The sequence below is a fragment of the Talpa occidentalis genome, unplaced genomic scaffold, assembly GCF_014898055.3.
Source record: "Talpa occidentalis isolate TD23 unplaced genomic scaffold, MPIMG_talOcc4v2.1, whole genome shotgun sequence".
NCBI lineage: Eukaryota > Metazoa > Chordata > Mammalia > Eulipotyphla > Talpidae > Talpa > Talpa occidentalis.
Genome location: NW_026555331.1, coordinates 140,029,845 through 140,052,341, shown reverse-complemented (window position 1 = coordinate 140,052,341; position 22,497 = coordinate 140,029,845). Strand labels below are relative to the sequence as shown.

Here is a 22,497-nt window from a genome sequence, read left to right as displayed (position 1 = left end):
AGCAGAGAGTAGAACAGGCAGAGTGACAAAGTACACTGCTGAGGGGAGCAGCGGGCGGCAGGAGAGGTCTGCACACAATGTGGGACCCTCGCCCAGCAGCCGGGAATCAAACTGGTGCTGCAGAGACTGCGGGCAGCTTCGCAAGCCAGCGCTCAACCACTGCGCCACCGGGGAGGCCCTATGCATCCTTTTTTTAAGACAACTGATCTTGATTACTATTATTTTCATTTACCTGTGTTTGTGCATTACTACAAATTTCTACTTTTAGATTTGTTGTTTTGTCTCTCATAATTTGGTAAAGCCCTAATACAAAAGAATAACTGACAGTTCATTAAGAGTAAAGAAATACAAAGATAAATAAAAATAGTATTACATTGTGGTAATACTGTAGGGAGACCTGGTGGTCAAAGTGGCCAAGGCAGCAAGATTAGCCATTTAATTGGGGGGTTGGGGGTGAAGGGCAGAAATCCCCTGACAACAGTATCTGGAAATCTTTTCTCTGAAGTTATACTTTCCTCCAAAGAAGGTGATTCTAATATTCTGCTTGGAAACAGGTCTGGCATCATGGGAACAGGAAAAGCGTTAGAAGCTAGAAGTTCCTCTTTTCTCTCTGCCTCAACAGAATCCCTATCATTTTCTTTCCCACAGAAAATAAAGCTCTAGCCTTTGCCTAGTAGGAAGTATGGCAGAAGGGTCCTGAGAGTCAAACTACCTCACACATACTTTTTAACTGTGGTGCTATCTTAAAGTTTTTTTCCTCCTAAATATGAACAACTATTTCATAAAAAGGTCTATTTTAATAGTTAACAGAAATAGTAGCTAAAAAGAAGAGTAAGCTGATCTAACTCTTTACCCTATTGCTCAAACTAGGTATTTTGTATCTTTGGCCCTTGAACAAATACCATTCTTCTGTGCATACTAATCACAGGAAAGTGACTACTATGTAAATTATAAGAATGTAAATTATCATCCAAAATAAGACACTTTGAGAGTGAATAAGGCACTATTAATAATTATGCCAGGAAATATGCATTGGATTATCTCAGATAAACCAGTCACCCTATTACTAGGAGAATAACTTCTCGGATGCTGATTTTGTAACCTTATAAAGCATTACAAACTACATGAAGTCATCCTTGAGAACAAAGACATTCTTTATGTTAGAGTCTAATATATGTACCTACAGTGAAAACAAAGTGGAAAGGATTAGCAAAAATAGAATAATAGTTTTTAAGATAGTAATTTTTGCAAAGGCCCCAACAAACACACATAAATAATTCCTTGGGGAATTCACGTACTATCTTTTTGTACAAAGAAACTAATAATAATCCACATGTTTAAACAGATAGGACAGAATAATTTAGCCTGCAAAGTTCTCTTCCTCTTCCTCAGAATTAAAGAGAGGGGAAAGGGTGAGGAATGGTTATAAAGAAAAGAAAATGAGCTATATTGTCTTCTACCTAAAGTAGTTAAGAGAGAAGAATCACAAAATGCCTTTACCCATTCCAGAGTCTTTCTTGGTGCCATCTGATATTATGTCTACATGATCAGAGTCCACATCATAACTAAAGAAATCATTCAAATAGGTCTTCGATCGCTGGCCACCAAATACATATAAGCAACGATTTTTCTGAAAATAAAAAAAGGACAAAGAAAGGAAAAGTAGTCACTTCGATGAAGAATTCAGAATCCTTTCAAAATTTAAACTCTACAGAAGTAATTTTATGACAGATCTCATGCAATGGAGATCTTTATACCATGCTCTGTTGGTATAAAGAAGAGTGAGGAAGCTCCCTATATACTACTACTAAGAAGTGAGCTCTGGGATATCCTATCAATGTTCAAAAGCAAGGTACAGAATAATGTATACAGGGTGCTGCCTTTGTGTAAGAAAGAAGAAAGAGGATTATGTGTTTGTTTCTTTCTGTATAAAGAAACAAAGGAAAGAAACTAATAAAAAAAAGAGTGACCTATGGGGGGAGGGACAGAGCAAGAAGACAGGGATAAAAACCAGATCTCACTGACAGTATAATGTATAAAACGTTGCAGATATTTTTATGTATTAGAAAATAAAACTAATCGAAAGGAAAAAAAATCTCTGAAATTAAAAAAACAAAACAACTTATCTGTTTATAAAGTTATGTCTACACAGACAATACTATTTTTAGTGTTTTTAATTCATGTTTTTTAACTACCCAGTAGTCTATATCCGATACAGAAAGCAATTTTAAACAGTGTTCAAAGGTTTTGTTGCTAGCTTTGTTATTTTGTTAAGTATTATAAAAAGACAGAGTAAGTAATATAATATTGTTACTAAAGAGTTGGATTTTAACCTTAAAATATACACAAATACAAAATGAAAGCTATTGAATTTAAAATTCTATAATCTTTCATTTGAATTGGATATACCAGTATGAACTCATGATTTCATTTTTCTATTGTGAAAAAAGACATATGTATATATGAATATGTATAAATACGTATGTGTGTGTACATATATATGTATATGCATATGTATACAGTAAGCAGGCACTCCTACTGACCAAAGATAGAAAAATTTATGGTATCAAATAGAAAATGGCAGCATTGGATTAAACATATCAGATATATAAAAATTAGAGTCCATAAAAATACATAAAAAAACCTCATTAATTAACTTTGGTGCTCAATTCATTAAAGTGCAAAAGCAATAACGGAAAAGAATCAAACATACTGCCTATCCTGGGTGGTAGACATGTCAGGAGAGCCAACTAGTTAATACGTGTAAATGTTTTAGTAGAATTTATAGTTAATAAATGTAGAAGAAATGATATAATTAGGAAAAAAAATCACCGTTTTACAAATCCTAATGAAATCTAAGCAATGACAAGCTATGACTGCTGAAGTCATTAGGTAAAAAGGTTGACAGGAAACTTCATGATTGATCAATCAAGCTGATAACACCTGAATCCACTGAACAATTTTAACATAACCAAAAGTGTGACTACCACATAATTGCCCCTTGAAATTCTGCAGTCAGACCATTGATGATGTATTCCTGTACCTCCCTTTTGGACTCATCCCAAAAGGAGAGTGAATCTAAAATCAAGTCTCTGGATCTAACTTTCAACTTACTGGAAACATGGAGGACAAAGGATGACGTTCAATGAAACTGTAAGGATAAAATCCAGAATATGGTAAATTCTAGAGTAATAATGACTGTTTTTTTAACAAAAAAATAAGTGGTATGGGGGGCGAAATAACAAGAGGAGGTACTGAAACATAACCAAATGCAACACACAGACCTTTTTTGTATACTGATTTGAATAAACCAAATATGAAAAATATGTTTTAGTATTTTAGAAAAAAAAATAATGCAGACTATGCACTAAATGGTATTTAAAAATTCCTTTCACTTTGGTTAGGTATCATAATGGTATTGCAATTATGTTTTTTAAAGGTTCTTATCTGTTAGTGATACACTACAGTATTTTTATGTCTCGTGATTAAGTCTGGGACTGGTTCTAGCACAATAACATTTAAGAAAAACCTTAAAAATCAAATAAATACCAAAAAGGGAAATGAAATAAAAGTGGGGTAGATACATGAAAAATGAAGAGCAGAATGGTAATTGTTGAAACTAATGCGCACACAGTAGTTTATTTTACTCTCCTATCTTGGTATGTTTAAAATATCTCAGAATATTTTCTAAAAGTTCCGTTCATAGAAATCCAAGTATTCTGTATAACATTTGAAAAGTTTAAAGAAATACTTATATGTTGATTTTATTTGTAAGTTTTAATTCTGTAAGGCTAATTTTCTTTTTTTAATTTTTTTAAAATTAAATATATAGCAGTTCTTAATTTTTCACATTTAATGAAGAATAAGAAGAAAAAATAAGACCCATTAAGAAAATTGATCTTTTTGTTATTAAGTGAAGTCACAGTAAGTAGAAAAGTGTAAGTGTGGCAATGGAAAGACTCATAATTAGCAAACAGTTTGCTGGTAAAGGAAGTTTCATTTTTATCTTTTGATATCATTGCTATAGCAATCATTTATTTCTAATGAAAACTTTTGCTCTGTTAACGAATTTGATTTCACAAATTCTTTTTCTTATTGAGATAAACATAAGAAAAATCACATAATACAATGTACAGAATTTCTTACTGAATGGAACAGCATGCAGTGTCCTATCCGAGACTGGATGTCCTCAGGACCAGCATTACAGGAGTCCTCTCGAAGAAGTTTCCAGGTTTGACATTGACAGTTGAAAGCAAACAACCCACTAAATTGTGGTTCACTGGCTCTGCTGTCGTCTACGCTTCCATTACATGTCAAAATTCTACCACCAAAGGTGTAGATCATATGTTTTTCTGAGTCCATACACATCTATCAGAGGGCAACAGATTAAACAACTTTAGATTGGTCCTGTTATATGTCTAAATGAAACCAATGGGTGCAGTTTGAGAATCTAAAAAAAAAAAAAAAACCCAAACAAAACCTCAACTTTGTGTTAATAGCACTAAATACCATCCCTGATTATCACATGCACCTTTTGCAATACTGCCCACCACCCAGCAGACATTCAAGCTGGATTTCTAAATGATCTTGCAGGTTTTCCATTTTTTCAAGTAAGAGTAAAATATGTTGGGTTAAAGGGCTTTATGTTTTCTTGAAACTCTGTAATTTTTACTAAATCAATAACAAAAGTGCTCATTTCCACATAAAGGGAATACTGATCATACTCTATGGGTAAACAGGAATCTTATCCTATTTTTCATTTTCTGTCAAAAACTCCTTTGTATTCTAGGCAAGCATAATATTAATCTTGCTACCATTTAATAAGAGAACAGAGAAGTGAATGATTCAGCTAAAGAAATCTGCATTTATTTTACGAAACTCTTCAAATAGTGTTCTTACAAAGTAGTAAAAGAAACAGGCACTTGCAGCAGGGTCTAGACTGACTTCAATGGTATAACCGATCTTGCTCCTTTTAACAAACACTAATAATTTAATTTTCTTTGACATATGTTATACATATGTGTATGTTCAAAAGCCAACCTTGATTTTCTATTCTTTCAACTTGAGATTATGACTTTTCATAAAAATATCTGTGAAAAACCAGCCATCTGTCATAAGATACTAAGAATCAAATTCTATTTAAAAGAATATGTAAGTCCAAGTTGGGAATCAGATGTTGAATACAAATAGCATTATATATTTAAAGAATAAATAAACTATGTACACAAAACGTCTTTTCTTTTTGCTAAAGCATAAACGCTATTATGATTCAATGTGCTCCTCCCACCAAATTACTTCTAGTATTTTGTATTGTTTTTAATAAAAGCTATTTAATAAGTATATATTACTTTTTTATTAATAACATTAAAAAGATTCTAGTATTTTCTAATCTTTATCACTAGAAAGATCTACTCATCATTTTCCAGGTTTCTGGCAGATATCCATAAACTGAGATGAAAATCTATTCCTCAAGGGTAAAATCTTGGTGAATATGGTTGAACGACTGAGGTGTAAATGTTTTTCTCTCCCTGGCATTTCAAAGAAAATGTTCTTACACTTTAATCTTGAAAGATCATATCATTAAAAACAGTCCATACATTGCTGAAGACAATTCAATATGGCCTCATTCAACCACTATAGCACTACTTAGGGCTTCACTGAAGCTGGGTCATATTACCCTGCTCTAAGTACTTAAGGCACAAATCTCTCCAAACACCGGGAGATCATGCTGAAAACCTAAGGACTCACTTTATCTTAGCCTATTTGCATTTTCATAAATTCACAAATTCATACTAATTTTGACCAATCTCTGTTATTCAACCCTTAGGGATCCACTTCAATGGCTGCAAAGGTGTTTTGTCATTCCTTTTGAAGATATTTAATCTGTATGTGGCTATTCTCTCACAGGAGTGAGGCATAAACAACTTTATCTTAGTGGCTCTTTCCAGCATACCAGTGCAACAAAAGAGTAAGATATTGTATTAGTTCATTCTTTCTTCTATACTAGAACAAACATGATATAAAAAAGAAACAACTATATATTTTTTCAGCTCCCTGCCCCTAGGCTTGCCTCTCCCCTCAGTTAGATATGCAGTTTCAGAGTTGTGGAACCACCACTTTCTTAGTTTTTGCTCCACATTGTCCACTGCATGCCTGCATAGGTCTCTTCTTTCACCACAGGAGTGTAAGTGGAGGCTATCTCCCTGGGAGACAAGGGCATCTTCCCCAAGCATAGCCACACCTTCATGGTACACTACACCAGGATGCTTGAAGATAGAAAAAACAATGATCCTTTGTGGGCAGCCATTTAAGTTTATGTTAGGCAAGCAGTAGGTTGCCCAGATGAGTGTGGGTCAGACAGTCAAACTGATTACCTCCCCAGACTACACCTACTGTGCTTTTGTGCATTCAGGCATTACCCCACCAAATACCCCTCTGTGGAACTACCGAAACTGGAATGACAGGAATGGCCTTCTCATTATCTTCCCATTCTGGGATGTGCCACGGAAAGATCTGGGGCCTCTGACATGTGTGCACATGAATTCATTTGGAGCTTTTCCTGAGATTTACTTGTAAGAACAGCTACCTGAACTGTATATGTTCTGCCACCTAGTTTTGCTCTCCCTCCTTTCTCCTTGTATATTGTGGACCTAAATTACATGCCATAAATCTCAAGTTACTTTAAAAAAAAAAAGTTAAGTGTTTCAATGATGGTCAATTATCAAATAACAAGAAGTGTTCATGACTCTAGGAAACTATACACAGTTCATCAGTTTATGGTTTCCTTTTAATCTTTAATCTCTATTTCATTTTCTGTTTGGTTTGTGACTGTGAATCTCTGAGAAATGTTTCTAAAAAGTTAATGACTTACTAAACTGATAATATGAATATCTACTCAAAAGATTTCAAGAAATATCTTAAGCCAGAAGTTCAAAGACCAAATATCCACTATCAGTTTAGAGAATTAATTTCTAAATTCCAATCAGAAATGGATAACCATTTGTTGCCCCCCTCCAATTTTCCTAATCTGAAATTATCTTTATTTTACTCTATGCCATGAACACAAAATAGGTAAGGATAGGCTGGGTTCAAAATAATATTCTCACAAAATCTGAAGATATTGCTGGAAAGTCTTCCAAATATCCTGTCTCTAACTATCCCAGAGATATTTTTTTATTCATTGACTCTGCACCTGATGTCCCTTTCATTTTGCAAACTGCTTTCTTTAGCAGTGGGAGTTTTCTTCACTTTTACCTTGAGGAATTTCATTCATTCATTCATTCATTCATTCATTCAATCAATTTCCATTCTCTTTCTGGAATCCTATTATGTGAATATTAGAACATCAGGATCTTTTTCTCTGATAATTTTTTTCTCAGAGTTTCTGCTCATCAATTTAGTAACCATTTAGAGATTAGTGTGTCCATTCCACTTTTTAATCAATTTACTAAGAATTTTGTTTCACCATTAAATCTTTAATTTGTAATTTGTCTAGATATTTCCCCCATGAATGCTACAGTCTCCTGAATTGCTGTAAGCTTATCTTAATGGTTTCTTCCATTTACACCACTGGGATTTGTGTTGTTGTTAATTCTTAATTTGTTGAGTTCAGTACCCTGTCTCATGATATTAATTATCTTCAAATATTTGGATTTCTTTGGTTTTGTTCTAGTTGTCTTTGTACTGGAGAAGTCCTATACATTGTTTATTGCATATATAGTAGGCTGCTTCAAGGGACTAGGTGGAAAGAATGAGACATGATGCTGTGAAGGGCTCTGCAGGACCAATCTACTGTCCCTAGGGAATATTTCTTTTCCTTCCAGCTCACACTCATCATTTGACCTGTGGACACTTTTCAGTTTAGTGTTCCCCTGTCAAAATGGAGAATGTCCTGTTCTTCAGTCTCCAACTGATCAATAAATGTTTGTTCTAACTCTATAATCTTTAAGACTCAAGCCGCTGCAATTGTATAAGCCTTGTTTTTTTCCCAGCTGGATTATGATCCTATTTCCCTTCTATCTTTCAGTAATTCTTCCATTTTCAAGTTCCAAAGTATACTCTTTCTTGTTTGTTAATGCTATTACTACTGTATTTTCATCATTTTTTTTAAAGATTTGTTTATTTATTTATTTTATTTTATTTATTTATACAAGCACTGGGTACAGTCAGAAGCACGGGAGGGTGAGAGAATTCACCAGAGCCAGAGTGGGGAGCAGAGCTGGCAGAAGGACCGAAGCACACTGCTGAGGGGAGCAGAGGGCGGCAGGAGAGGTCTGCGCGCCATGTGGGACCCTCCTCCGGTGGCCGGGGAGCAGCCAGGGATCGAACCGGCGCTGCAGAGGCCGCGGGCAGCTTCGCAACCCAGCGCTCAACCGCTGCGCCACCAGGGAGGCCCATTTTCATCATTTCTTAAGATGTAGGCCAGGAAGACCATACAGTATATGTTCAGTCTGTCAACGATCCAAAATGACCTAGGAAGAATGTAGGTGAGTTGAGGCCACCAATTCTTTGATTAAAGTTTCTCCTGTCATTTTTTTGGCAGTTCCTACTCCGTTTTCTAGTAATTTTCTCAAAAAGTATACATGAAGGACAGTTTGACTTTCCTTGAGTATATTCTAGATATTGCTTTATTATCTTCTGGCACTGAATGAAGCTGTAGAGAAATCTGCTACCAGTCTCATTTTATTATATAGGTGCCTTGGTCATTTTGTCCAGTTGTCCACAAAATGGCCTCTTTGTCTTGAATCCAATGTTACTAATATAAGTCTTAGAGTCTAATGCCTAAGTAAATTTTCCCTGACTACAGCATGCACTTTTGATATGTAGTCTTCTTTCTTTAGGAAAATCTTCTTATATTTGTTCTGTTCCATTGTTTTGGTTTTATTTATTTATTTACATCATTGTTCCTTTTTGTATAATGCTTGATTTTTGTATAACGTTTGATAAATTTCCACCACCAAATCACCCATGAACCATCACCACAGTCTCTTGTGCTCTTCCCTCCCCTTAACTGATTCCTCTCCCTGTCCCTTCCCTGCTGTATTTCTCGGATTTATAGCTTGCCTGCTAGTTTTGTCTTTTTTTCTTGACCCCTTGTTTGGTTTCCCTATATTTTTCTTTTTCTTTTTTTTTTTTTTAAGATTTATTTATTTATACAAGCTCTGGGTACAGTCAGAAGCGCAGGAGGGTGAGAGAATTCACCAGAGCCAGAGCGGGGAGCAGAGCAGGCAGAATGACGAAAAACACTGCTGAGGGGAGCCGCAGGTGGGGCAGGAGAGGTCTATTGCACCATGTGGGACCCTCACTGGTGGCCGGGGATCGAACTGGTGCTGCAGAGGCTGCGGGCAGCTTCACAGCCCAGCGCTCAACTGCTGTACCACCAGGGAAGGACCATCCCTATATTTTTCTTATAAGTGAAACCAGTTGGTATTTTTCTTTTTCCTTCTCAGTTATTTCGCTAAGCATAATCTCTTCCAACTCCATCCAAGTTGCTGTGAATGGCATGAGTTTATCTTTATGATAGCTGAATAGTATTCCATTGGGTATATATACCATATATTCTTGATCCAGTCATCAGTTTTTGGGCATTTAGGTTGTTTCCATAGCTTACCTTTATAAATAGTGCTGTAATACATATAGGAGTGCAGGTTTCCTTTCAAATTAATGTTTTTGTGTCCAGTGGGGAGATTCCTAGCAGTGGAATTACTCGGTCATGTGGTAGCTCCATTTTTAGTAATTTGAGGGTCCTCCGCACAGCTTTCCATAGTGGTTGGACCCAGTCTGCATTCCCATCAGTAATGTAAGAGGGTTCCTTTTTCTCCTTCTCACCAGTATTTGTTGTTGTCAGTTTTTTTTAATCAGTTTTACTGATGTGACGTGGTATCTCACTGGGGTTTTGATTTGCATCTCCCTGTGATGTTGAGCATTTTTTTTAATGCCTGTTGACCATTTGCATTTCTTCTTTGGAGAAGTATTTTTTAGCTCTTCTGCCTATTTTTTGACTAGTTTGTTTATCCCAGCTGTTTACCCATTTTCTGCCCATTTTTTGACTAGTTTGATGTAATCCCAGCTGTTTACCTTTCTTTTCATTTTCTTTGCTTTGGGGGATGAGTCATCAAAGATGTTTCTGAGACGTATGTCATGGAGTGTTGTGCCTATATATTTTTTCTACATATTTGATGGTTTCAAGTCTTATATTCGGGTCTTTTATCCATTTTGAGTTGGTTTTTGTACATGGTGTGAGGTAGTCTAGTTTCATTCTTTTGCATGTAGAAGTCCAATTTTGCCAGCACCATTTACTGAAGAGACTGTCCTTGTTCCAGTGAGTATTCTTTGCTCTTTTGTCACAGATTAGTCGACCAGTCTATGGCTTTATTTCTGGGTTTTCAATTAGATTCCATTGGTCTGTGTGTCTGTTTTTGTTCCAGTATCATGTTGTTTTAATTATTATGGTTTTGTACTATAGTCTGAAGTTTAGGAGTGTAATGCTCCATTCTTCCTTTTTCAGTCAGAAAAGCTTTCACTAATCAAGGTTTCTTTTGTGGTTCGATATGAATTTCAGCAATATTTGCTTTATTTCTTTGAAGAATGCCATTGAGATTTTCATTGGAATTGTACTGAATCTGCACATTGTTTTTGGCAGGATGGCAATTTTGATAATGTTAATTCTTTTGATCCATGACCAAGGAATGTCTTTCCATTTCTTTGCATCTTCTTCTATTTCTTTTGTCGATGTTTTGTAGTGTTTTTTTTTTTTTGTGTGTGTGTGTTGATTTTGTTTGTGTTGATTTTGTTACCTGCTACCTTGTTGAACAGGTTTACTGTTTTCATTAGTTTTTCTGTGGAGTTTCGAGGGTCTTCACATATATTATAATACCAGCTGCAAATAGTGATAATTTTACTTCTTTCCTTGTGTGCATTCCTTGTCCGTCTTTCTCTTGCCTAACTGCTCTAGCCAGGACTTCCAGTATTGTAATGAAAACCACTGGTGAGAGTGGACATCCTTGTCTTGTTCAGATCTTAAAGGAAAGGCTTTCAGTTTTTCACCATTAAGAATGATATTGGGGCCTCCCCGGTGGCGCAGCGGTTTAGCGCTGGGTTGCGAAGCTGCCCGCGGCCTCTGCGGTGCCGGTTCGATCCCCGGCTGCTCCCCGGCCACCAGAGGAGGGTCCCACATGGCGGGCAGACCTCTCCTGCCGCCCGCTGCTCCCCTCAGCAGTGTACTTCGGTCCCTCTGCCTGCTCTGCTCCCCGCTCTGGCTCTGGTGAATTCTCTCACCCTCCCGCACTTCTGACTGTACCCAGTGCATGTATAAACAAAAACAAACAAACAAAATAAATACATAAATAAATAAACATGCCTCTATTAAAAAAAAAAAAAAAAAAGAATGATATTGGCTGTGGTTCGTCATAGATGGCTTTTATTATGTTAAAATGTATTCCTTCTATCCAGGGAATTTTGAGGGTCTTCATCATAAATGGATGTTGAACTTTTATCAAATGTTTTCTTGGCATCATTTGATATGATCATACGGATTTTCTTTTTCTTGTTGTTGATGTGGATTCAGTTTGCAAGGGTTTTACTCAGGATTTTTGCATCTGTGTTCATTAGGAAGACTGGACTGTAGTTTTCTTTTTTGTGCTATCTTTGTTTGGTTTCAGTATTAGTGCAATGGCTTCGGAAAACTGTATATGGCAGCATTCCTTCTTTCTCAGTTTTTTGAAGAGTTTTTATAGGATAGGTGCCAGTTCATTTTTGAACATTTGGTAGAACTCATTTGTGAAACCACCTGGACCTGGGCTTTTGTTTATGGGGAGGGTTTTGATTACTGTTTCTGTTTTGCTACTTGTTATTGGTTTGTTTAGGTTTTCTATCTCTTCTTTATTCAGCTGTGGATAATTATATATTTCTAAGAATTTGTCCATCTCTTCTAGATTGTTGAACTTGTTTGCATATAAATGTTCACAGTAACCTCTGATTATCCTCTGGATTTCTGCTGTCTGTTGTAATGTCTCCTCTTTCATTTATGATCCTATTTATTTGAGTTTTCTTCCTCCCTATTTTCCTTTGTGAATCTGGCTAGAGGTTTGTCTATTTTGTTTATTTTTCAAAGGTATTTTGGTTTTATTTTTTAGTGACTCCAATTATGTGTATGTTGTCTCTCTTCTGTCTTCTCTATGTATAAGGAATTCTCTGAGGAAACCTTTAATCTCTTTATTTCTATTTTCTTTACCTATTCTTCATATTTCTATTCTATATGCCCCTTGCCTATTCGTCTTTAGGTCAGTAGTAGATTAGTAGTAATGCACTAATCTAGTAGTCTACTAATAATGCACTAATCTACTAATCTAGTAGTCTACTAATCTAGTACATTAGTCTTCATTTCTGAAAGTGGTACTATTTTTCTTCAATTTCTTTGCTGTGTTTTCCAGTTTCACCTGCTCCAATTATTCGGCCATCTCATCTTCATTCTTAAATTTATGTTTTGTAGTTTTCTTCAGTTTCATGTTTCATTAAGCCATTTAATTCCTGCTAGAATACTGTGATATAACTGTCAACCACTGCTCCATAAAGAAAGTTTTGCTGTTTTTTCTTTTTATTGTTTTTGTTAAAGTTCCTCTAAAAATTGGTGTTTACTGTTCCTAAGTTTTTCTTCTTTAACTTAATTGAATTTCCATAGACAGACAAGAAAAGGTTCATAGAAAAAGGTGAAGTTGTTGTTCAGGGACTCCTCCCTCTATTGCTACTGAGTTGCATGGCTTCTTCAAAATATGGTGCTTATGTGAAGTCATGCCATTTCTTATTCCATGAACTTCATCTAGTTTAGTGGGCTTCTATCTCAAGACCTGAGCTCTCATAGTTACTTCACAGGCCATTTCAAAAGGAAACACGGTCCCACTTATGGTGCTTCCTGTACTTTTTAGAAGATGATACTTTCTTGACATCTACTACTCTGAACCTTTCTGGACACTTTTCACATGTTATTTCACTAACTCCCACACTGGCTGCCCTCAGGTCAATCTCTGCCCTGCTCATGACACTTACTGCTATGATATACCTCTGCTAGACTCCCTTTGCATATCAAGTTCTCCCCTACTATATTGTTGTGGGTTTCAGTACAGGTTCTGAGCATTTCAGTTATTTTTGGCTAAACATACAAAGAATTGGGAGTTGTAAGTTTTCCCTGGCTCCTGGTTTTGCTGACTGTGTGGCTTGTGGTTTGCTTTATTTTGTTTTTCCTTACCTTTTTGTTTGGTTCTCACTGTTCCTACAAATCACAGAAAATAAAAATGAGGAGGGCTTTGGAACTAAGCTACCACTATGTTTTTATGAAATACAAAGTCTTTGAATTTTAAATTCATTCTTCTGCTAATCAGTTCTGCTAATTAGTTGAAAATCAAGTATTATTTAATAGAATCTAGCTTTAGGAACATCCGATTTTACTGAAGTTGAGAGAAACAGGCTACATATAAAGACAACATGAATGTTATATTCAGACTGCCACTAAGATCCTCTTTTTTCAAGCTATAAAAATGAAGCCATATACATCTTTTATAAAAGAAATCTGTAACTACTTAGAAGCAAAAAAATAATTTATTTCCCTAACAATGTTATCTGCTGATGTTCTGTTTTTAAAAGATCAGAACCAGCCTAAATTTTTGGAGTTATTTTCCACATGAACAACAATGAGGATATCAGCAGGGAGTAGTGCACAGCTTTGCATGCAGAGTTCACTAGTATAGAGCCAGCAGAAGTTCCAAATTCAATCAGGGGAGTACTTTGAAAACTAATGTATTTTCATTCCCACCCCCTATCTATTTGATAGGCATATAAACCATTCCTCTTTTCCTTACCACTGTCTTAATACTATGGAAATATGGCAGTAGGATAAAGCAATGAACCAACAATAACCTGTAAAGATACAATAAAGACTTCGGTTTTAACCCCTACGTAATACTTTACCCTTAACCTAGATTCTGTCATAATTCCTGCACCTCCCATTTCTCAAGTAGTAGACTATGCTATGTGCATTACTACATCGTTACAGATTTTCTTAATACCTTTTTCTCTGTGTATTCCAAAAAAATTTTGGACATGGGTTGAGTTGAGTCAAATTGACTAAAAAATTCAAAATAGTTAGTGTTTTATTTTGGGTACTAAGATACACTGATAACAGTATTCAAAGATAACAGTAATAATGATACTGACGGAGATAATGAGAGCTACATGCGTATTAATATTAAAATGGCTTACTATATTGCATGTATAGTGTTCTCATCTACAACATTATTAGGTGACTTCTATTGGTGCTGTGTTTAACCTTAATCTAAGTCAAATTTCTGTTTTATAATGAGTTTGTGGTTATATACTAACACAGATATACCTCAATTGAATTAAAGTTCTAGATTCCAAATTTTTGAACTCATAAAATAATTTTAAATTTCTTCTGGGAATGTAGAATAAAAAGCTTTAAAAGAGCTCATTGTTATTATGATTATTGGATAATTACCATATAGCTAAAGTGGTTTTCTTAATATGTACTCTTTACATCTCTCTACACTGAAGTTTTTATAAATTAATAATTGTATTCTTAGATCTTAGCATTTTATGCTGCACTAAATAAAGAAATTTTTTTAAATAACTTATTGAAACAAAAGTTATTTTTATTATCTGTCATAGGTACAATATTTGCAATGGAAATCACCAACTCAGCAAACACATGATATAAACTCTTAACAAGAGTTACTGAACACTAATTAATTCCACCATATATTTATCTGTGCACCAAACCTGATGATCAAACACCAATTTCGGTCCTCCATCAGCAGCAGTATCCTCACTGAGTAACATCCATGTGTTTGTGTCAATGTCATAACGATAGAAGTCACTTTTCAGAGATTTGCTGTTCCTCACAGAGGAATCCAAATAACGCCCCAAGGTGTAGATTTGCCTTCGCTGAATGTCAATGCACATTTTATGACATGATCTGGCACTTGGACCATTCTGTAGAAAGAAAAAGAAAAAATTCAAAAGTCAAATAACAGAAAATAAAATAAAATGTTCTTTTGTGTTGACTTTCATTAAACAGTTTGCTCAGAAATTCCTATGAAGTCAAATAATGTAAGTCCAACACTAGCTTTAAATCTCCAAAGAAAAGTAAAAGAAGGGCGGGCTTCCCTGGTGGCGCAAGGGGTTAAGACACAACCTATGAAGCTAACCACAGCCACTGCAGCATGAGTTTGATCCCAGGTAGGGAGCAACCCACATGGCGCAGCAGACCTCTCCTAACTTGCCCGCTGCTCCCTTCAGCAGTGTGTTTTAGTCAATCTGCCTGTTCTGTTCCCCTCTGTCTCTGGTGAATTCTCTCACCCCCTGTACCTCTGGCATACCCCCATTCTTATATACATAAATAAATAAATCTTTAAAAAAAAAGTAAAGTAAAAGAAGTAATAGGAGACATAAATTTTACCAATAAAATGTTTTAAGTTATTTTTAAAAAACATTTATTTATTTATGCATACAAGAGCTGGGGTACAGGCCAGAAATGCAGGGGGCGAGAGGACTCACCAGAGACAGAGTGGGGAACAGAACAGGCAGACTGACTGAAATACAGTGCTGAGGGGACCAGCAGGCGAGACAGGAGAGGTCTGCTGCACCATGTGGGATGCTCCCTGGCTGGCCAGAGATCGAACTCGTACTGCAGAGGCTATGGATCGCTTTATAGTGCGGGCCACCAGGGAGGCCCAGGAAATGTTTTAGGTTTAACAGAAGGATGATATGACTATTCTGCCCCATGTCATTCTGTTTATAACACATATGGCTTCCAGCATATATTCCATTGCATTTTAGTCATTTGTGCATGGAGCTTAATTCTCTAATACATGTGCTTAAGAGTTAGGTTAAGTACATGGATTACAGTAACATGTAAAGATACGTTTGATCTCTTAAAATATTTTTACATTTCTCATTAGAATTCACCACAAAAGAAGGACTCCAAGGATATTTAGAATCATTGAATTTCATAGTTTAATAAAATCACTACTGTAACATTCTCTTTTATAAATGAGGAAACATAAGTCCAAAGAAGAAAGCTATCCTCCTAAAAATTAGTAAGCTGGTGACAAAAGGAGAATGGGATTTCAAACCTTTGATTTCTTCATCTACCTTTTACATTATATAACTGACCTCAAGAATGAATAACGTAGCTTCATTAAACAACCAGAGAAGAATATAAAAAACAAGTTGAGACCACTTGTATCACAGTACTCAATATAAGATTAAAAACACACTATTAGGTAAGCCAAAACAAAATACAGTTGATTTTAAAAAAAGAACACAAAGTGAGAAGAATTAGATTAATTGAAAGGGGAACAGTCAAGAGAACTAACATTTATTAAATATCTCTGATATTCTGTCTATGCTATTACTATTTATGTGTGTGGGTTTTCATTTTATCCTTAAAATAATTCTAAAGAGAAATACTATCATCTTTTCACAGATATTAAGTAATTTTTCTACAATCACAAAACTAAGATAGAGAACCTAAGCTCTAATATAAAAAGGGACAAACACAGTGCTCTTCCACTACTCCAGGTTGTTTTTTCTACAAGGGAAGAAAAACATAAGCAAAAAATAAGCATGAAACAATGTGTGTAGTTATGACCTACGTCAAGAACACCTGTGCAGAAACAACAGAATTGAAGTATAAGGAATAAATGGGAAGTCTGGTGAATGAAAAAAGGCTGGACATAACTAGAGCAGGATATAAAATTAAAAAGCAGTATTATATGAAGAGTAATATAGGATTATTATTTAGATTAAATGAAGAAGCAATGACATTAGGCAGGAAGAACAGTTTGACATTAATGTTATTAATGCAGATATGAATTTGATTCAAATTCACAATTTAGTATTCATACTAATTCCTATTTTATTTTATTTTTTTTTAAATTTTCTAGAGGCATGTCTTATTTATTTATTTATTGTTTGTTTGTTTGTTTGTTTGTTTGTTTGGTTTATACATGCACTGGGTACAGTCAGAAGCGTGGGAGGGCGAGAGAATTCACCAGAGCCAGAGCGGGGAGCAGAGCAGGCAGAAGGACCGAAGTACACTGCTGAGGGGAGCAGCGGGCGGCAGGAGAGGTCCGCGCGCCATGTGGGACCCTCCTCTGGTGGCCGGGGAGCAGCCGGGGATCGAACCGGCTGCAGAGGCTGCAGGCAGCTTCGCAACCCAGCGCTCAACCGCTGCGCCACCGGGGAGGCCCCCCTAATTCCTATTTTAAAACTTATTTTTAAAGATGTTTGTCAAGGAAAATCTTCATTAGATAAGGCTGAAAATTTTTATTTGAGAATGGATTTCTTCCATAATTGTAATCTAAAAAACAAAGATGGGACAACAGATAATAAATTTTTGTTGTATTTCCTAGAGTGTGAAATTTGAAATTATTTGAAAGTATTTCTTGTTTCAGCTTAATTAGCAAAAGTGCTATAGCAAATTACACCCTAAGAAGAAAAAAGAAAATATAAAATAGAAACAGAATAGAAAACAGGCAAAAATGGAGAAAATTAACAAAGTTCATCCTTTGAAAGATTAGTAAAATTATAAACAACTAGCAAGTCTAATTTTTTTAAAAGGAAGAGAAAAATTGCCAACATCAAAAATGAAAGCAGGAATAGTACTACAGGTTCACTAGAAATTAAAGAGAAATTAAGGGACTACTGCGAAAATTGTTAATCTTAACAATATAGATAAAATGGGCATAATTCTTGAAGAATATAATGACAAAAGCAACACAAGATGAAAGGGAAAATCTGAATTCATTATTTCTATAGAAAAGCTGAATTCCTAATTAAAAACTTCCCACAAAGAGAACACTAGTCCCAGATAACTGCATTGGTACATTTTAAGGAAGAAATAAGTATCAACGTTATGCAAGAACTTCCCAGAAAGCACAGGAAAAAACCTCCATTTTAACATATTCCTAACTTATTTCATGAGGATGACGTAACACTGAAAACAAGTAACAACAGTATTATAAAGGACAAAAAAGAAGAGAAGTAACACATAAGCAGCTTGTATTACTGACAAACAGAGACACAAAACTGGTCTTTAAGAAAATAATAACAAATAGAATGCAGCAATATAAAGGATATTTATCTAAATGTGGTTTATCTCAAGAGTGCAAAGTTGATTTTCATATAAATAGAATAAAGAGAATAAACAGAATAAAAGGAAATAAATATTAATCGTACCTACTTATATACAGAAAGCATTTGATGAAATTTAATGCATAGTCTTTTTTTTTTTTAAGATTTATTTATGCATACAAGAACTGGGGTACAGGCCGGAGGTGTGGGGGTTGAGAGGATTCACCAGAGACAGAATGGGGAGCAGAACAGACAGATCTACTGAAATACACTGCTGAGTAGAGCAGTGGGAGAGACAGGAGAGGTCTGCCCTGCCATGTGGGTAGCTCCCTGGCCAGCCGGGGATGGAACTTGTGCTGCAGAGGCTACAGATAGCTTCACAGTGCTGTGCTTAACCCCTTGTGCCACCAGGGAAGCCCTAATGCATATTCTTGAGGACAAACAGCAAAAAGGAACAGAAAAGAACTTTCTCAATCTGATAAAGAATATATGGAAATCCTAAATCTAATTTTTCACTGAATGGTGACATCTAGAAATGCTTTCCTGCTAATATCTGAAACAGATCAGGATGTCTATCCTTACCATCTCTGTTTAACATCACACTGAAAGTCCAAGTTGTTGCAATAAGGCATTAAAATATAGAATAAAAATTTATCACAGGGAAAGAAAAGTAGAAAGGAAGACATAAAACTGTCTCTATTCACAGATGACATGACTATTTGACACATCCTAAGAAATCAACGAAGAATTATTAGAAATAATGAATGAATTCACAAGTCACATGATATAGAGGATATTAAAAAACTAATGTCCTCCCTATTTGCAGCAATGGAAAATTAAAATTAAGTTTCATTTACAGTAGTTTGAAAAACAAAATATACTGAAGACAATTTAACAGAAACATCCAATACCTTTAATATGAAAACTTCAAGAGCGCTGAGCAATAATGAAGAAGAGTGAAATAAAAAATTATAAAGAACAAACAGGTCTTACAATCCCTGACCTCAAGGAGTAGTCTACTGGTATATGAATAAACCAAAAGACAGTGGAGCAGAATATAGTGTCCAAGAGAGATATATATTTACACATTATCAAATGATTTTTGACAAAGAGGTCAAAGCAATCCAATGGAGAAAGAAGAGAGGGAGTATACAGAACTCTCATAAATTTCTGGCAGGAATACATAATGGTACAAACACTTTGGGAAAAGTTTTAAGTTTCATCAATGGATGCTAAAAGGTGAAAGTATGATAATTAAGAGAATATTCCCATAATCTCAAAATGTCTCCCCACAAATTAATCATTAATTATAGACAGGGACAATATGGTGGGCATTTCCTTAACCAGTTGACCAAAACTAACATCAGACAAACCGACATTATGTGCCATCTGATAGGATACTCTTAGGAAGACCCACTGTCATCTACATGGTGTTCATGCTAAAAATCCAATCCTAAGGAAGTATAAGACAAAACCAACTGAAATATTCTACCGAAAAACTGTCCTATGTTCTTCAAACATGCCAAAGTCAGTAAAAATAAGGAAAGATGAGGGAATTGTTCGTTGTTGAGGAAACACAGACTGAAATGCAATGCATGATAGAGAACTGGGTTATGAGTCAAGGATGGAGGTAGGGGGGGTAGCAGAGGGACATATATAAAGGACATTACTGTGGCATTATTGGTATAATGGTCTACATCTGAATGAAGACTGTGGGTTAAGTTAAAGCATCAGTTCTGAGTATATTTTGAGGGTTTTACTGACACTTCAGGGTTCCCTCAAAGTCAAAAATTCTTTTCATTCTTATTTTCTGATGAGTATATGTGAAACTTTCCAAAGGCCACATATATGACTTTGGATATAGGAACAGATTGAACGCAGAAGCAGATTATGAATCCACTTCTCTTTCAAAAAAAAAAAAAAAAAAGATTTATTTTTATTTATGCATAGTAGAACAGGGTGTAGGCCAGAGGTGTGAGGGGTGAGAGGACCCACCAGAGACAAAGTGGGGAGAACAGGTAGATCCACTGAAATACACTGCTGAGGGGAGCAGTGGGTGAGACAAGAGAGGTCTGCTGGGCCGTATGTGTGTCGGCTCCCTTCCTGGTGATCAAACTCAGGCTGCAGCAGTGACAGCACTGAGACTTAACCCCTATGTCACCAGGGAGGCCCACTTCCCTTTTATTAGGCCAAACATTAAAAAGATTTAGAAAACTATAAAACAATGCTACTTGCTGTATAATGTGTTGTCTCAAGGAAAAGCACCCATGCGATAGTTGCAAGCTGACCTAGCTGCTTTTTCCAGGGATCACTATATGTACTTGAAAGAAAACTCACAATCCAAGCATATTTATGCAAACATTACAGTCATGGCAGAGATATTCTGAAAAATGAATGAAGTATGTCATTTTGAAGGAAAACAACAAAATTTATTGTCAATGATAAAATGCACATTTTAAGCAAAAATTAGAATTTTAGAAAACTTCTACCTGCCACCTTTCTAATACTTAAAAGGACTTTTCCAGTTACAAATGTGGGTTTTTATAATATTGTATAATAAAATATGTCAACATTTGGAAGTTGTGCATAACTCAGAGAATCAATATTTTTCAGTGACCGATACCAGGATTAAAAAAAAAAAAAACATGCCTGGGTAAAAGATATACTTAAAAGAGTAAGAGAGACCAATGGATTTCAATGTAACATAAAAAAAAAAAAATGTAAGTTGATAGGGTTTCAGAGTTGATAATACAATTTCCTTTAATAAACAACCACTTGCCAATTTGGGATACAAGATCAAAAAAGAACAGATATAATATCTGAAAAGGCTATCAAAAGACTACTCTCCTTTCTAAAAACAAACCTATGCATGATCCACTTTTCTTCATATATTTCACACAAAACATATCTAAAGAGATTAAATTCAGCAGCAGATATAAGAATCTAGCTATCTTCCATTAAAGGAGACATTAAAGAGATTTTTAAAAATGCAAAACTGAAGAAAAATATATTTGCAATAAGGCATTTTAAAAACCTACTTGTATAGCTACATGAGTACACAAAATAATTATTCTCTTTAAGCACCGGATCATTCATTATCTTTCAATCTCAAGTGTGTCAAGAAATATATTTAAGTAAGATAACGCGACTTAAATCAATTTCAATTATATATCATACTTTTAAAAACACATAGTGTGATATATCATCAAACAGTAACTTTTACTCACTGGTACAAAAATAAAATTAGCTATATGAAATGTTCAAATTCAGTTTTGGAAAGAATGTGGATTTATGTTAAAGTCATATATTACCTACCATTAAATTCATTCATAGATCACCAAATGATTTTTAGGTGTCTCTATGAAGAAAGTAGTAAGTTACTTAAGCCTCAACTTAAGTACTTGGTTACTACTTATCTCTACTGACTTAAATAATTACTAATTATATTCTAAAAGTAACTTTTAACATATGTAAAGTGCTATAAAAATATCCATACCCAGCTTCAAAAGGAGAATATTAATATTACCTGAAACCCCTAAACCCCTCTCCCACCAAAGTACCATTCTCCTAAATTCCGTATTTATCATTCTCTTGCTTTTATCCATCATGAACTTTTCATCTAACTTATTTCACCTATTTACTTACTACAGAGCAAGCATTTGATTCATGCTTTAAGGAATCTGGAGTCTAGGTAGGGAAACAGGAATGCAAATAATCATTATGGTAATTCAGGAATATAACAGGTTATATCTATACACCAAAAGAGCTTCTAATTCTAAGTGGGAAGTCAAGAAAGGGGTCAAGAAAGGCTTCACAAAAGTGAATTTTAAAGTGTAACTGGGTTTATACTAGAGGAAAATTGGGTGCATGAGAAAAGTCTATTAATTCCAGGAAAAACACTAATGCCAATGGACACAGGTAAGATAGTTGAATAATTTCAGCAACCACAAGTATAGCAAGCACATATAGTCAAGAGATGAGGCTAGAGAAGTAGTAGGGACAAAATCATGAGAAATCTAAAAGGATTTAAGATAAATGAATTGTTATTTTGTTATGAACATTATTATTCACACTTCCTTATGTATATCCCTTTGATGGTGCCTCCCCCTCACAATACATCCAGTGATGCTGGACTTGGGCAACCACTTCTTTTGGTCAATGGGACCAAAGCTCATGTCCACTTCATTCCCTTTGCAGCCCTAGCCCTGACATTAGAACAAGCCCTAGCTAGTCCTCAGGTAGATGAACAGAGCCAAGAAGTCCCAGTTGAAGCTATCGTAAACTAGTCAATAATCAGCTAACTTCTCATATATGAATGAGCCCAGCCAAAGTCAAAAGAATGGCCCAATC

General features: G+C 35.3%; 1 protein-coding gene across 3 annotated transcripts in view; it reads right to left on the bottom strand.

Moving 5' to 3' along the window:
• Positions 1–22,497, bottom strand: part of MKLN1 (muskelin 1) — a 279,842-nt gene that overhangs the window by 31,191 nt on the left and 226,154 nt on the right. For all 3 annotated transcript variants that reach the window (XM_037513287.2, XM_054692672.1, XM_037513281.2), the window contains 3 exons: positions 14,791–15,003; positions 4,147–4,368; positions 1,501–1,630 (listed from right to left, as the gene is read on the bottom strand). In XM_037513287.2, the coding sequence (XP_037369184.1) occupies positions 1,501–1,630; positions 4,147–4,368; positions 14,791–15,003 (565 nt within the window). The remainder of the gene's footprint in view (positions 1–1,500; positions 1,631–4,146; positions 4,369–14,790; positions 15,004–22,497) is intronic.